This window comes from Scomber scombrus, chromosome 11 (assembly GCF_963691925.1).
Source record: "Scomber scombrus chromosome 11, fScoSco1.1, whole genome shotgun sequence".
Classification (NCBI taxonomy): domain Eukaryota; kingdom Metazoa; phylum Chordata; class Actinopteri; order Scombriformes; family Scombridae; genus Scomber; species Scomber scombrus.
The window spans coordinates 9,921,679-9,935,928 of NC_084980.1; the positions used below are offsets into that span (position 1 = coordinate 9,921,679).

At 36.8% G+C, this 14,250-nt stretch overlaps 1 protein-coding gene across 1 annotated transcript; it reads left to right on the plus strand.

The window, feature by feature from the left end:
* Positions 1-1,053: 1,053 nt before the first annotated feature.
* On the plus strand, positions 1,054-14,244 carry LOC133990433 (coagulation factor XIII B chain-like). The gene is made up of 12 exons (XM_062428747.1): positions 1,054-1,096; positions 9,048-9,086; positions 9,182-9,373; positions 10,112-10,294; positions 10,414-10,605; positions 10,831-10,932; positions 11,037-11,084; positions 11,325-11,378; positions 11,549-11,710; positions 11,806-11,979; positions 13,664-13,689; positions 13,952-14,244. Exons 1-12 carry the CDS (start codon positions 1,078-1,080, stop codon positions 13,958-13,960), a joined length of 1,200 nt encoding a protein of 399 aa, XP_062284731.1. The 5' UTR covers positions 1,054-1,077; the 3' UTR covers positions 13,961-14,244.
* The last annotated feature ends 6 nt before the right edge of the window (positions 14,245-14,250 follow it).

A 14,250-nucleotide genomic window follows, 5' to 3' on the forward strand; every position in this document is an offset into this window, starting at 1 on the left:
TAACAGGAAGTGTAATGCACTAATATCATAAACAAATCAATACAGTGTGAATGGCCTGCAGTACTTTGAATTAAAAAATATGTCAATCTAACTGAAATAGGACATAATCTCTCCTTGGCAGTATATTCATATTTGATTGCTTATAAATACATTACATTATGAAGTTGCATCTGTTCTCCTAAAATGAGGACTATTGATTTGAATGATGTGATAAAATCACCTCCTTCTCTCAAAATAATGTTTGTGTTTTCATTCTTTTTATCCAGAAGAGGGGAACCTGTCATTGAATCACATAGTTTAGTCTCATACATGGGACCAGATGGAGGTAACTCACTCATGCTGTACATGAGATGATGACTGTAAACATTTAAAGGTTTTGGGGAGAAATAAAATTCCATAAATCTTTAATTATTATTATTAATGTTCTGCAACTGAGTCTCATTCTAACATAACTGTAGATTATACATGAGGATCTGAGCATCTATCTCCTCAGATTGTTATTGAAGGTGTCTAAAGGAAACAATACTAACATCAAGTCAATTAGGATCTTCTTTTGAGGTTAACCAGTTCTCAGGTGATGGCCTAAAAATATGTTTTTAGATATTCTGTTAATCCAGGAGGTGATGAGGACCAGCTGGATAAATGGTTTGATCAGGGCAGGAACAGGACTGACCTCTGATCACACCAATCCAGTAAATCCTTTTGAAATTTGGACTCATGTTGATTTTTGTAAAGAGCTTTCTGGCAGATGATCTGATTTGTATGCCAGTGTTTTAGCTGTACTTTTTTTGTCTTATTTTTACAAAAATGCTGGTGTAAACTAAGCCTTTTTTGTATGCTTCAGGAGAAAAACATTCAATGTGTGTATGATGTGACTCATTTAATAAACCAATAATATATAACACGTAACTAGCCTATTCTCCCTGTTTTGTTTTGGCTCCAGCACAGCAGCATGATGTCTGAGTGTTTACTCCACAAACATTTTGGGGAGAGGGTCCACAACAATCATTAACTGATTCTGAATTCAAATAGACTCTTAGCTCCACTTTGCTGTTGGATGATTTCACTCCTGTCAAAATGTGCATCAGATATCTTGGATTTCTTCTTCTGATTTGTCTTCCTGGAATATTACACGGTGAGAACATTGAATATGTTCACATGCAACCATTTTTGTATGAAAACAAAGTTTCTGTAGAATAATCATACTCACTATTTCATTTTAGGACAAAGTGCACCACAGTCCTGTAGTGCTCCCAACCTCGATGGGGGTTCTCTTTGCCCCGAATTGGTGACTTATCCTCATGGATTACTGCTGACCTACATCTGTAACAGTGGACGTGTACCAGTAGTGAGGGGGTGGTGGGCAACAAGCTCATGTCAAAATGGAATATGGTCTCATGAACCACAATGTATAGGTAAGTATTGGATACATTGCCGTGACATTAGTCATATCTCATAAAAAGTAAAAATGAAAAATATATCAACAGACGTGGACATTAGTGTCATCTCTAAGCCTCAAATCACACATTTAATGTTCTTCTTTGTAAAAATCGAGAGTAACTTCAACTGTTTATGTATTTGTTTGCTTGCAGAAAGTCTCCATGCATGCAGTGCACCCCCTAAAATCCCCCATGCAGTAATCATTCATCAGGGATACCAGTATGTGTTTTCTGCAGATTCAGTACTACAGTATGAATGTGAAGAAGGATTTACTGTAGAAGGAGTAAACACCAATAAAACCATCATTTGTATCGCTGGAAACTGGACTTCAGGCCCACAGTGCGGTAAGTGGACAATGTTGTTAGATATGCAATGATGAAAATATTAAATTGAGTAGCTGTAGTGTTGAATAGGTGACCACATCACCTAGCTGTAGTACAAAACTTGTAGATGGAAGGAGCTTATTGGTCAGTATCAAATATAAATTAACATACCTTTTTATGTAATCCCTTTATAAAAAATATTTTCATTGTACTGTATACACAATGTATTTTATTTTTTATTTTCCACCTAGAGAAGGACCAAGAGAAAGACACTGCTGCCTTTGGATTTGTCCACAACTGACTGAAGACCACCCTGGAAACTTTAAACAGACACCTACATTATGCTCATGCTGTGACACACTGTGCTGGGCTTTTCAAAATAACATATCTGGTTTTTCATTTTCAACTATGAATTTTTTCATAATTTAGGAGCAAATGTTTTATCTGTATGCTCAAAGCTGTGAAAATAACTTGACAGATATAAATATATGCAATAAATATATTGCATATTTGATTGATACTGATATTTATATTGATATTTTGATACTGTATGACTGGAATGTTTATAATGATCTTTCTACAACTATGTCTGCAGAGTTTTCATGTCTAAATCATAGACTGTATATAAAGATGAACGTATCAAAGTGTGACATCACCCACTGATGCCGGTTTGAAGCCCAGAGTTGCTGCTTATGGTTGGCACCATCTTTACATTTGGAGCAAGGGCCTTTCAAATAAAGAGTGCATGATGTCGCCTTTTCATTCTGTGGAAATACATAGAGAACTCTAACTTACTGGGAACACCATGCTGTGTAGACTTTGACAAAAATGAACTACTTTAGTTACATTGTGCTAACAGGGCTGGTATTGGAATCAAGTAACATTAAACTTAATGAAACAACAATTTATTGCAACAATAGTCTGACTCAGTAAGAGTCCCCCTAGTCACGGAGGGCAAAATGTGAGTGAACTGTGAATCAACACATACACAGCAAACTTTACAGCCAGGATGAGAGGGTGGAAGAAATTAATGATTGAGAACACAATGTGTAATAATTTAGACTTTTCTGTTGATTTTAGTGATCATGAAACAAAGTTTGAGAGGACCACTGTAACTGTCCGACAGTCAATTCTGAACATATTCCTGTAAGTGACACAGAATCATGATCCACTCGAAAAAACCATCCCAGGAAGCCGCAGTTGGTGTGGTAAAGTGAAAGAAAAGTACTGTTTTTGTCTGCCTTCCACCACTTAAATACTTAAAAACTAAAAAAATGTTATTTAATTTCTTTAATCACATTTTACACATCTGTTTAAATAAGGTTGATGCACTGCACACATGAGTAGTACATCCACCTGTAGTCATGTAATCATTGTGCTCATATGTACATTGTTCAAGTAATAAATAAATTCCTTCCATTACAAACCTAAAGCTTTTGAGAGACAGTTTGTACAGGCAATACACAAATTACAAAATACACTCAGCAGGCTTTATTAGAAACACCTGTGCAATCGAATGCAATCTGGTACAACAGCTCTGCCATAAATTCTACTTTTACAAAACTTAATCATTTTCAGTTTTTGCTAATATTGCCAGAGAGGTAATAATTCTATGTAAAGTTTATTACTGAGGTTGTCGTGGGTGGTTATGGTATACCTGGAGTACATCATATTGAAGTGCTAAAATTTTACCCCCCTCATGTTGGGGTTGAGAAAAATATTAGGAACAGGCCAGATCCAGATTTCCTTTCCTGAAACCCTTAGTCCTTTCCATGTAGATGTGCATGGCAGTGGGCACAACAATTAGAGCCTCCTGGAAAGCTATTAGCTCCAATGTGTCTAAAACAGCTGGCAGATCCCATGATGGAGAAATCTGTTTAGACACCAGCCACAGCTGCCAAGCACCTTTCATAAAAACGACAGACTGGTGGGTGTTGGCCCATGAGTTTGCTAAATCAGGTGTGACAGGCTAAAATCTGCCAAATAAACATTTATGGTAGAAAATGCCCTCACTTTTTCCAGAAGATCCTGCAGAAATGACAGGATATCTCACAAAGTGGTAACTGAATGATATGGTCTGGCTTTGAAAGCACCATTCTTCAGATACTCACTCTCCATCTACAATTGTTAAGTGCTAGTCTCATTTAAAGCTGTGCCCCCTTGTGGACATTTGTAAAAAAAAAAAAAAAACAAAAAAAAAAAAAACATTTATTTTAGTTGATTGGTGGTTTGAATTCAATTTCAATTTTTTTTCCCATTTAGCACCAAATTGCAAGAAAAGTATCTCAAAGAACTTTTCACATAGAGCAGGTCTAGACTACACTCTTAAATTTGATTTAAAGTGAACCAATGACTTCTTTGTTTCGTTACATGATCGTAAAGTGCATTTCTTTCCTTTAAATTCTTTGTTGCAAACTGATGCACAGCAGTTTTCAAGTCAAGTCAAGTCTTTTTTTTTTGTAGCCGAAAATCACAAATTTGCCTTAGGGCGCTTTACAGTCTGTACAGCAATACAACATCCATAGAAGAACAGATGGACAGACATGTAATAGATGTGTATTAACAGAAATACAGCAGCATGGACTAGGATAAAATGAATTATAGTGGATTTATAATATATATGAAGAACATGAAGAAGGATGATTTAGTTGCATACCTTAAAAGCTGAGGTAGCAGCCATCTAATGGACCGTCAGATGATCATGGCACGTCAAGCACTTCCCGCATTATTCACATTGATGTGTTTTCTCATCTGGAATACATTTTAAGTTTTCAGCACTTGATTTTTGGAACAATTTACAATCTGTAGGCTACTTCAACTTCAAAACCTCGTACCCTAAACAAACATTAACATTAAAACATTAGTGAAAGTGTTTTATATGCAGTGATGGGAATAACGGTGTTATGAATAAACGGCGTTGCTTTTCTACTTTCTACTGTTTCCCCCGTTACAACGCCGTTACCGTTACTGCCAAAAAAAATGCGGCGTTACTTCTTCAGACCTCACTACCACTAGGGGCACTAAAGATACTGGTCATGACCAGTGGTCAGTGGTCCGGACCAGCTCCTCAGTGGTCTGTCCTGTGTTCCTTGTGGTCTGTCTGTTGTCTGGATCAGTTAATGAGTATTACAAATTAGCTGAATGACCTAATCAATTTGATTAAGTCAGCCTTGTCTTTGGACTACACAGTCTTGAGGAATGTTGACTTCATCATTGATGTGATGGTGCCAGAGGTATGTTCAATTTCTGTAGAACAGATGAGGCACTTTTAGTCTACAATGATATCATTATTTAGGTCATACTGTTTACTTAATGCAAATGACACAATCTCCCGAAATCTGAAGGGAGGGAGCAAGAGTGTGCTGTAGAGAGTGACTGCATGTGTGTGTGCTTATGTGACTATCATTGCAGTGTGTGTGTGTGTGTGTGTGTGTGTGTGTGTGTGTGTGTGTGTGTGTGTGTGTGTGTGTGTGTGTGTGTGTGTGTGTGTGTGTGTGTGTGTGTGTGTGTGTTCATGTGACTATCAATGCAGCGCATATGAGAGCAAAGCGTCCTGATAGCTCTGTGTTGCTGCTTATTAAACCGACACCCCCCTACCGGACCTTTTTAATTTTTTAATTCATATCCAGTACAATTTTTCATTATCATATATTAAGAGAAGTTTATATTGTTATTGCTTATTGAGGAATAAAATTCAATCGCTACACATCTGCTACATGTACAATTTTATTATTTAGTTATTTTTAGTACATTTCGTAAGCATAATCTAATTTTGAATGTGTTTTGGGCCAGTTGTTGTTGATTGGGGCAGCCAAGTAATTTGACGTATTTGAACAATTTTTAAAAAAGGTAACGTAATAGTTACTTTTCCTGGTAGACTAATTAATTACTTTGACATTGATGTAACTTAGTTACTAACGCAGTTACTTTTGGGGAGAAGTAATGAGTAACTATAATTAATTACTTTCAAAGTACCGTGCCCAACACTGTTTATATGTAAGTTTTAATGTAACTAATGTATGTGTTGTCTGATTCTTTTACTGTAACTGTGTTGCTGCTGTCTTGGCCAGGTCTCCCTTGTAAAAGAGATCATTGATCTCAATGGGACTAACCTGGTTAAATAAAGGCTAAATAAAATTAATAAAAATAAAAATAAACATGGGTTTTACATTTAAAAAAAAAAAATCTGACTAGATTAGTATCTGAGTGTATATCATATAAACATTTTAGTACTCTTGCTTTAGTTTCTGTGATGATGCGTGCATGTGAAATACATACGTGCAACTGAATAGACTGCAGCACCATTGTAAATCTGACTGTACTGTAGCCTTTTTGGCTGCTGTAGCCCTTATTATCAAGATAAAAGTACCTAATAAATTATATATTTGACTGTTATAGTGTCCCTAAAACTTCCCTCTGTTTTGTATGGTAACTAGAAACAAAATTAAACATGTAAAAGAGTCCAAAGCAGACCTGGTCGCAAAAGAGGCCAGACAAAGACATATTAGAATACTGCTCCTGTATGTCGTATTATGTACCAGAAGGTTTGCTCAGGTGTTCCCACATCGTGACACTCATAGAATTATTATAGAAAAATGGTGGCCTTCAAGCTACCAGTTTCACATGATTAACAGTTTTGAGTCAGTGTGTCCAGAGAGATCTTCAGGGAGTTTGCTGGTATAGATTTTGTCTTGTATTGTGATTTTGTCATCTCAGAGCTGGCTCAAATACTTATTATTTTAGCAACGGGTGATGGTGTTCTCTTTTTTGACTACCACAGTGCTACTTTGTAAATATAATTCAAGCTGTGTGCCCACCATTCAACAGTCTTTGCCTCACTGAAAGTAGAAGTCTGAATAGAAACATTTAATATAAACTCACATTAGAATTTAATACTGACTTGTCCTGCAATGAATTTCAATTAATATTCAATTTAATAATCTCACTTCCTGACGAAGGCTCCTTAGCCGAAACGCGTAGAAGTACAGTTTTTAGTTCATTCATTAAACATGCACAACTCGCATCTTCGTCATCTTCCCGAGATTATTTGTTATTTTCTTTGAATGCTCACAGCGACAATGTTAATGTGCTGGTTTCAGCAGGTATAGCCTAAAAGTTACTATGGCAACCATTTTAGTATAGCACATTACATTGCCTATTTAGCGAAAAACACAAAGTACATGCTGATGGGAGGATTGTTAGTTTTGCAGCTGGTCATTTTTAACCTGGCCATGACACTAGATGAAAAGTAAATGAATCACCAAAGTTATTAAAATTTACTGTGAGGGGGCTAGGGTTATTACTACTACTACTACTACTACTAATAATAATAATACAAATAATAATAATAATAATAATAATAATAATAATAAAACAATCTCAAATACTATACACAATAAACAATACATTTGCAAAACATTAGTGGGAGTGGGAGGTACTGGAAGCTGTAGTTTTTTACAGTCTGATGGCTGAGCCCCCCAAGCGCTTTGAGGCTTTGAGTCTGTGGCTGAACGTACTCCTGATGTAAGCTCTCTCTGCCTCAGCTTGGCATAGAGAGGATGAGAGGGATTGTCCATGATAGCTTCCAGTTTTCTTTTCATCTTCCTCTCTGTCACTGCCTCCACACTGTTCTGTTCCATCCCCACTACAGAGCTGGCTTATTCACTTTATTTGCACCACAGCTCCCGATGTCATCTCCCCAGCCACTTCTTGGCTGGGGAGATGACATCGGGAGCTGGCCACCACAGATTGGTAGAATATACATAGCAGCCTGGTGCACATATTAAAGGGCCTGAGCCTCCTCAGAAAGAACAGCCTGCTCTGTCCTTTCCTGTAGATTTCATAGCAATCCATCTAATAGTTATAGAAACATTTCTCTTAAAACCCCAAATTCAAACCTCATGGTGCTCCAAAGTAAAAATCAGGTGAGTTGTACTCAAAACATTAAAAAAACGGCTCTGGCGCTTCTAAACTGATTTCAACCTTTATCAATGTTTTTATTCACACCTGTTATTTTCCTACTGTGATATGTCAAAATGTCCTCTTAGCCTGGTAGGCCTATTAACCACTGTTAAGGTCTGTGGTCCTCTTTCCATATTGCATTATCATGCTGTGGAACACACTTTTAGCTGCCAGCAAGAAATATGGCTCTAGTGGGATCTTTAAATCTTAGTTTAAAAGTTGATTAAACTTTAATCCCTCTGTATTATTAGTGCTCGTATAGCCCTCGAATTTTAGTTGGATTCAGTGCAAGCCTCAGTTGTGCAATGCAAGTGTTGGTGCAACTCTGGCTTAGCTCAGCTTTTGCTACATTTATTTCTGTTTTACTAAGTTGTGAGACTTTTGCTTTTGATGCATGCATGATGCTCAGCTGGCCCCACTTCATAATGTCTTTCATCTTCCTTTCTCACCCCATGTTACACTGTGGACCAACATAGCTATGATACATTTTGATGTGAGACTGCATTGCTACATGACACAATGCAGCGCACATGAGGATCCAGCAGATGGCAGTCAGGGTCTAAGATGGAAATTTGCTTCATGATTGACCATGCGACCTCAAGGTAAACATGATTCCCTTTCTACTTGTGTTTTAAAATTGAATGTATTTTTATGAAAATTACACCTCTGTTTGTAGCGTCTGTCCTCTGACTTTACTGTTGTTTTGGTATATCTTAATGCTGACCTCTGGTCACAGCACTCCGGAAAGTCATTTTGAAATCTGGACTGTGAACAGTCTCATAGATTTTTTTCCAGGGACAAATAAATCGCAGTGGATTTCCAAAACAAATTAAATATGCAATAATAAGAGCAGTGTTTTCTAAAAAAAATGGTAATCCTCCTCTTAGATATGTTCATGGTGTAGTTCAGACTGTATCAAAGTGGAACAAAATTTTAAAAAAGAAAGAAAGAAAGAAAGAAAGAAAGAAAGAAAGAAAGAAAGAAAGAAAGAAAGAAAGAAAGAAAGAAAGAATTTTCACCATAAAATCAGCTATACAGAAAATAGGTCTGTGTACTTTAGGAGCATGTTACCATTTGTAAGGAACCTCATGTAAACAAAACACTGATCTGATCAGTGTACATGTAACCTCTGTGTACATTTGTGTGTTAGATTCCGAGCAACAGTGTGATAGCAGTTACTCAACGTAATGTTTACTATTTCTTAACTTGATAACTCTTTGGGGAAATGACCCCAGCAATTATTAACTGGCCCTCATCTCAACTAGGTTGCTTTGGTTTGTCTGCTTAGTCGTGGTGGTTTCATACTTGGCAAAATGTGTGTGAGATTTCTTCTTCTCATTTGGTTTCCTGGAGCATTACATGGTAAGAACATTAAATTCTGTCAATTAGAAACATTTTAATTCAAAATAACCTGTATATGTGTCTAGCACGTACAATTGTTAATAATTGTATTTCAGCACTAAGTGGGCAACAACGTTGTCGTGCTCCCAAACTGGATCATGGTTATTTTGTCCCTGATGAAAAGTCTTATACTCATGAAACCAGTCTCACTTATGCCTGTGATAAGGGGCATAAGCCAGTAGTGGAGGGTTGGTGGGCAAGAAGTACATGTCAAGACGGGCAATGGTCTCATGAACCACAATGTATAGGTAAGTGTTTACTATTCTGTATCTGTCTACTGGGTTACTTGAAGGAACTGAAGGGTTGCTTTTGGGCCATTTAAATTAAAGGTACCCATGAAATTTTGTGTAGGCTGCTACGGAATGTCATTCATTATCGTCGTACACAAGATGAACTTGTCAGGAAATTCATTTCAGATCATTTCAGAAATTAATAAATATGTACAGGAATAAATGGCATTTCTGGATTTTTTTAAAATCATGTCTTTCTGATATACTGTGTGTATTTTCTATAAATTCTGTTAAAAATGCAAATTAAACACACTAATAAATACTCTCATGTTAAAATATAAAATACCTTCCAACCAATGCTTCATAACCTTTAAAAAGCAAGTCGTTTATGGCTGTAACCCTAATGACATTTATTATTACTACGCTAGTCTTGAACTGGGGTTCCAAACCCCATGAGGAATCACAAGATGAATCTAAGGAGTCACTAGTAGGGAAAAAAGGATCCTGTTACACAGATTTGTTTGGGTTTTTTTGTCAAACTATATAGTTAAATTTTTTTACACCAGTGACTACTACTACTACTACTACTAACTACTCATGAAACATCTTTTCTAATGCTCTCTAATTCAGGACCTTACAATATGATTATATCTATTATGATTAATATGACATGTTAGTAATGACAATAAAATCAGTACCATAAATTCATCTGAGTCTGAAAATGTTTTTTGTTTTGTTGTTGTTTTTTTATAACAGATGAAAACGCTTGCATTCCACCAACTATCCCGAATGCAAAATACACTGAAAACTTAAATGGTTGGTATGATAATGGACATAAAATAAAAATAAAATGTGACATTGGTTATGAACACAAAAACTGGAGCGCCTTGGCTGAATGTACAAATGGAACATGGTCCTCTTTGCCGCCGGTCTGTGAGAGTAAGTCTGTGAGATGTGTTTCTCAAGTTAGCTGTGAAAACATATTTACAGTAACCAGAAACCCTTAGCATACATCTCGACACCTTTTCCTTCTCCTATTTATTTATTTATTTTTACAGAAAAACTCCAAGCATGTGATGAGCCTCCTAAAATCCCCCATGCAGTAATCATATATGGGGGATACCAGGATGTGTTTGATGCAAAATCAGTACTACAGTATGAATGTGAAGAAGGATTTACTGTAAACGGAGTAAACACCAATAAAACCATCATTTGCACCAATGGAAACTGGACTTCAGGCCCACAGTGCGGTAAGTGGACAATGTTGTTAGATATGCAATGATGAAAATATTAAATTTAGTAGTTGTAGTGTTGAATAGGTGACCACATCACCTAGCTATAGGACAAAGCTTTTAGATGGAAGGAGCTCATTGATCAGTATCAAATATAAATTAACATACCTTTTTATCTAATCCCTTTATAAAAATATTTTCATTGTACTGTATATACAATCTATTTTATTTTTCAAAACCTAGACAGCAGACCAGATACTGGAAGGGATGGATCTGCAGCAGGGGGAGGAGGTAACACTTGTGGAGGACACAGTACATCTGCTGGCTGTGGGACACGGCCTACAGGTTGAAGCAGTATATTGATCTGTATTAAATATAAATTAATCATTTTATTTAATCCCTCTATAAAACATGTTTACATATACAATGTATTTTCTATTTCCACCTAGACAGCAAACCAGATGCTGGAAGGGGTGGATCTGCAGCGGGGGGAGGAGGTAGCACTTGTGGAGGACATAGTACATTTGCTGGCTTTGGGACACGGCCTGTATCAAATATGAATGAAGAATATAATATTTTTACTCTCCATGTCACTGATTGAAGTTTATATTTCATATTATTCGTTTTATTATTTAAATTTTAGAGGACACAATGGGAAAATGTTAAGACATTACTCTGATTCTGGAAGAATTGCAGGACAATATCATACTAACTGCTGTGTCTAATGTATGTTACAGGATCATCCTCCAGCTCCGGAGGGAATGACAGAGAGGGAGGACATCACACCACAAGTAAATCAGAAGCTACATTCTTCTTTTTCTTCAGTTGCTGGCCAGTTAGTTACAAAGCTTATTTGAGGATAGATTGAGTCCATTAGTGAGGCCGTTGGTAAGGAAATTTTAGAAATTAAGTGGATTAACTACTATGGCAACATGAAACCTTTTCATTTTTTCTATTTCAGTCTCCAATTGTGGAAGAATCCCCAGAGTTTCTAATGGAGATGTTGTGGAAACTGGACCACTGTTTTTGAAATACCAATGCATTTCTTTTTACAAAAGAGTGGGTCCACAGAGAGTGGTGTGCTACAGTGATGGCACATGGTCACAAGTACCAACCTGCAAAGGTATGAACAAGTCCATTGTAAAGATGGTTTAAAATGGTAAAAGGCTGACACTGAGGAACAACGTTACCAAACTTGCTATTGTTTCTTTTGTGCAGCCGCCTTCTGTGAAGTGGACACTGCTGATTATTCTCAGTTGAAAAATGTTGGAGTTAAATTTATAAGCGATGGTGAAGATGTGAGATTGGAATGTGAGAAACTAAAATGGTACTGGTTTAATGATCATCATTCTGCGGTCCAGTGCACTGATGGAAGAATAACGCTCGGCAGATGTAAGTATCACTTTAAGCTGTTGACATTTTAATATATTAATATTCCATTTACAAAAATAATGAAAGCTACAACATTTAGTGTGATCATTATAGACTTGGTCTGGACTCAAATCTGTTGTATGTGCAACCTTAAAGGAGAATTGTACACATTTTTAGGTCTGTATTTATAATCTGGGGCTCTACTGGAGTATCTTTGCATGATTTACAGTTAAAGGACCCTTCATATCATATTTATCTCATAAGCCCACTTACCCTTTTTAAAGCCTGTCAGTTCAGCCTGTGTTTGAAACAGGCCATTTTAGCTCCAATATGTTCAAGCTTGCCCTCCCGATGTGCCTCTGTTCTGATTGGTTTGTTTCCAGCAGATACAGATGTTTAGGAGTCTGCGACAACAAACTATGAGACAACTGTAGTTGTAGGATATCACTATTTTTTGTAATTCTTTACTCAAAATGTCGACTCAAATACATTGAGCTTAAATCAGATCTGAAAGTTTAGAGTGGACAATGCAAACAACGCTTGGAAAAACCTTAGCAAGAATGTTAGTGTTGCCCCCCTAACTTGATGGGAGTTAGGAGGAGTGGCTGGAAACCCGGCTGCCGCTGAAGCTATGGCAGTCGCAGACCATGTAAAGTGAATTCAGACATTTTCTTCTAAACACATTAAATACATCATAAATGTATTTCTAAAAAAGGTGTAAAAAGCATTTTTACCATTTAGATTTGAATTGTGGAGCTAGGCTTCACAAACTGTGTTTCAAGATTTCTGTGTCTGGATTTAATGTCCGGGTCTGAAAATCACTGCCGTGTTACATAACCCGGCGGTGTTTAGCATAAACCCGCCCCTGCTGCTGTAGGTATAAATACATTCAGCGCACACTACTACTACTACAGTCTACAGTTAGCCAGTTAGCTGAGTTAACAATCAACCGTAACATAGTCCCTCAATGAACTGACTTTTTTTTAACATCTTTGAAATTTCCTTCATATCACCTTTCAAATACATATGCTGCATTTTTTAACCCTTTACATTAGCACCCAAGGTTATGGAACAGACAGCTGTTTATGAGCATGCATGACGAGCCAACCTCAGCTCGTTGGCAAAAGACAGCACAAAAAAGGTGTTCAGGGCAGGTTGAAGCCGTAGATGTATTACAGTGAACTGGATACCATGTTCAAAAATGGTGCCCAGTTCATTCCTCAAAAATGTATCAGATTCTCTTTATACAGCCATGGCTTGACAGCCCAATGCAGTTCTTGGGGGCTTGGTTGACACCTGGCTTTTGACTTGCAGGGAGCATTTCTACGTATGTTTTGGCACTTTGGCCATGTTTAGCATAGATATCATAACAGTATATAAACAAGAGAAAATCAAAAAACAATAATATGGCCCCTTTATAGGAAGTCTGACAAGTATTCTTATGGATGTGGAGATTGATATTACTCAGGTATCAATCTTCTCATCTAACACTCATCAAGAAAATGAATAAACACATTTCCCAATATGTTGAACTTTTTTTTTTTACTCCACTAATTAAAGCATTGCACTCCTATAAAATGGTCTTACTTGAAGTGGACTGTTCAAAAATCTGAATCCATGCAGCAGAACCAGAGTCCCTCTCCAATTAAAAATACATAAGCTGTTTCACATATTCACTGCTGTGTTTCTATATGATTGTTTTCAGGTTGTAGCTGGGTAAATGATCTGCTGGTGAGTGTTACTCCTGAGTCTACTTTAAAAAACAATGTATTTACACTAATGTTGTCATGTTGTCTTCTATTATGAAGTGTCTAATATGAATCACTACTACTTTTATAACTTTTCTTATATGTGTGTGTGTGTGTGTGTGTGTGTGTGTGTGTGTGTGTGTGTGTGTGTGTGTGTGTGTGTGTGTGTGTGTGTGTGTGTGTGTGTTTATTTTTTTATTATATTTGATTGTTGTTGTTTATTGTTTGTAAATCCTCTGTCTAAGGATTGCTAAGGCTGTACCACCAAGAGAAAGACACTGCTGCCTTTGGATTTGTCCACAACTGACTGAAGACCAGCCTGGAAACTTTTAACAGACACCTACATTATGCTCATGCTGTGACACACTGTGCTGGGCTTTTCAAAATAACAAATCATTCGCTTTTTTTCCCAACTATGTATGTCTACATCATTTAGGAGCAAACGTTTTGTCTATATGCTCAAAGCTGTGAAAATAACTTGACAGATAAATATGTTGCATATTTGATGAACTGTCCTGAATAAAACCTTTGACTGGAATGTCTA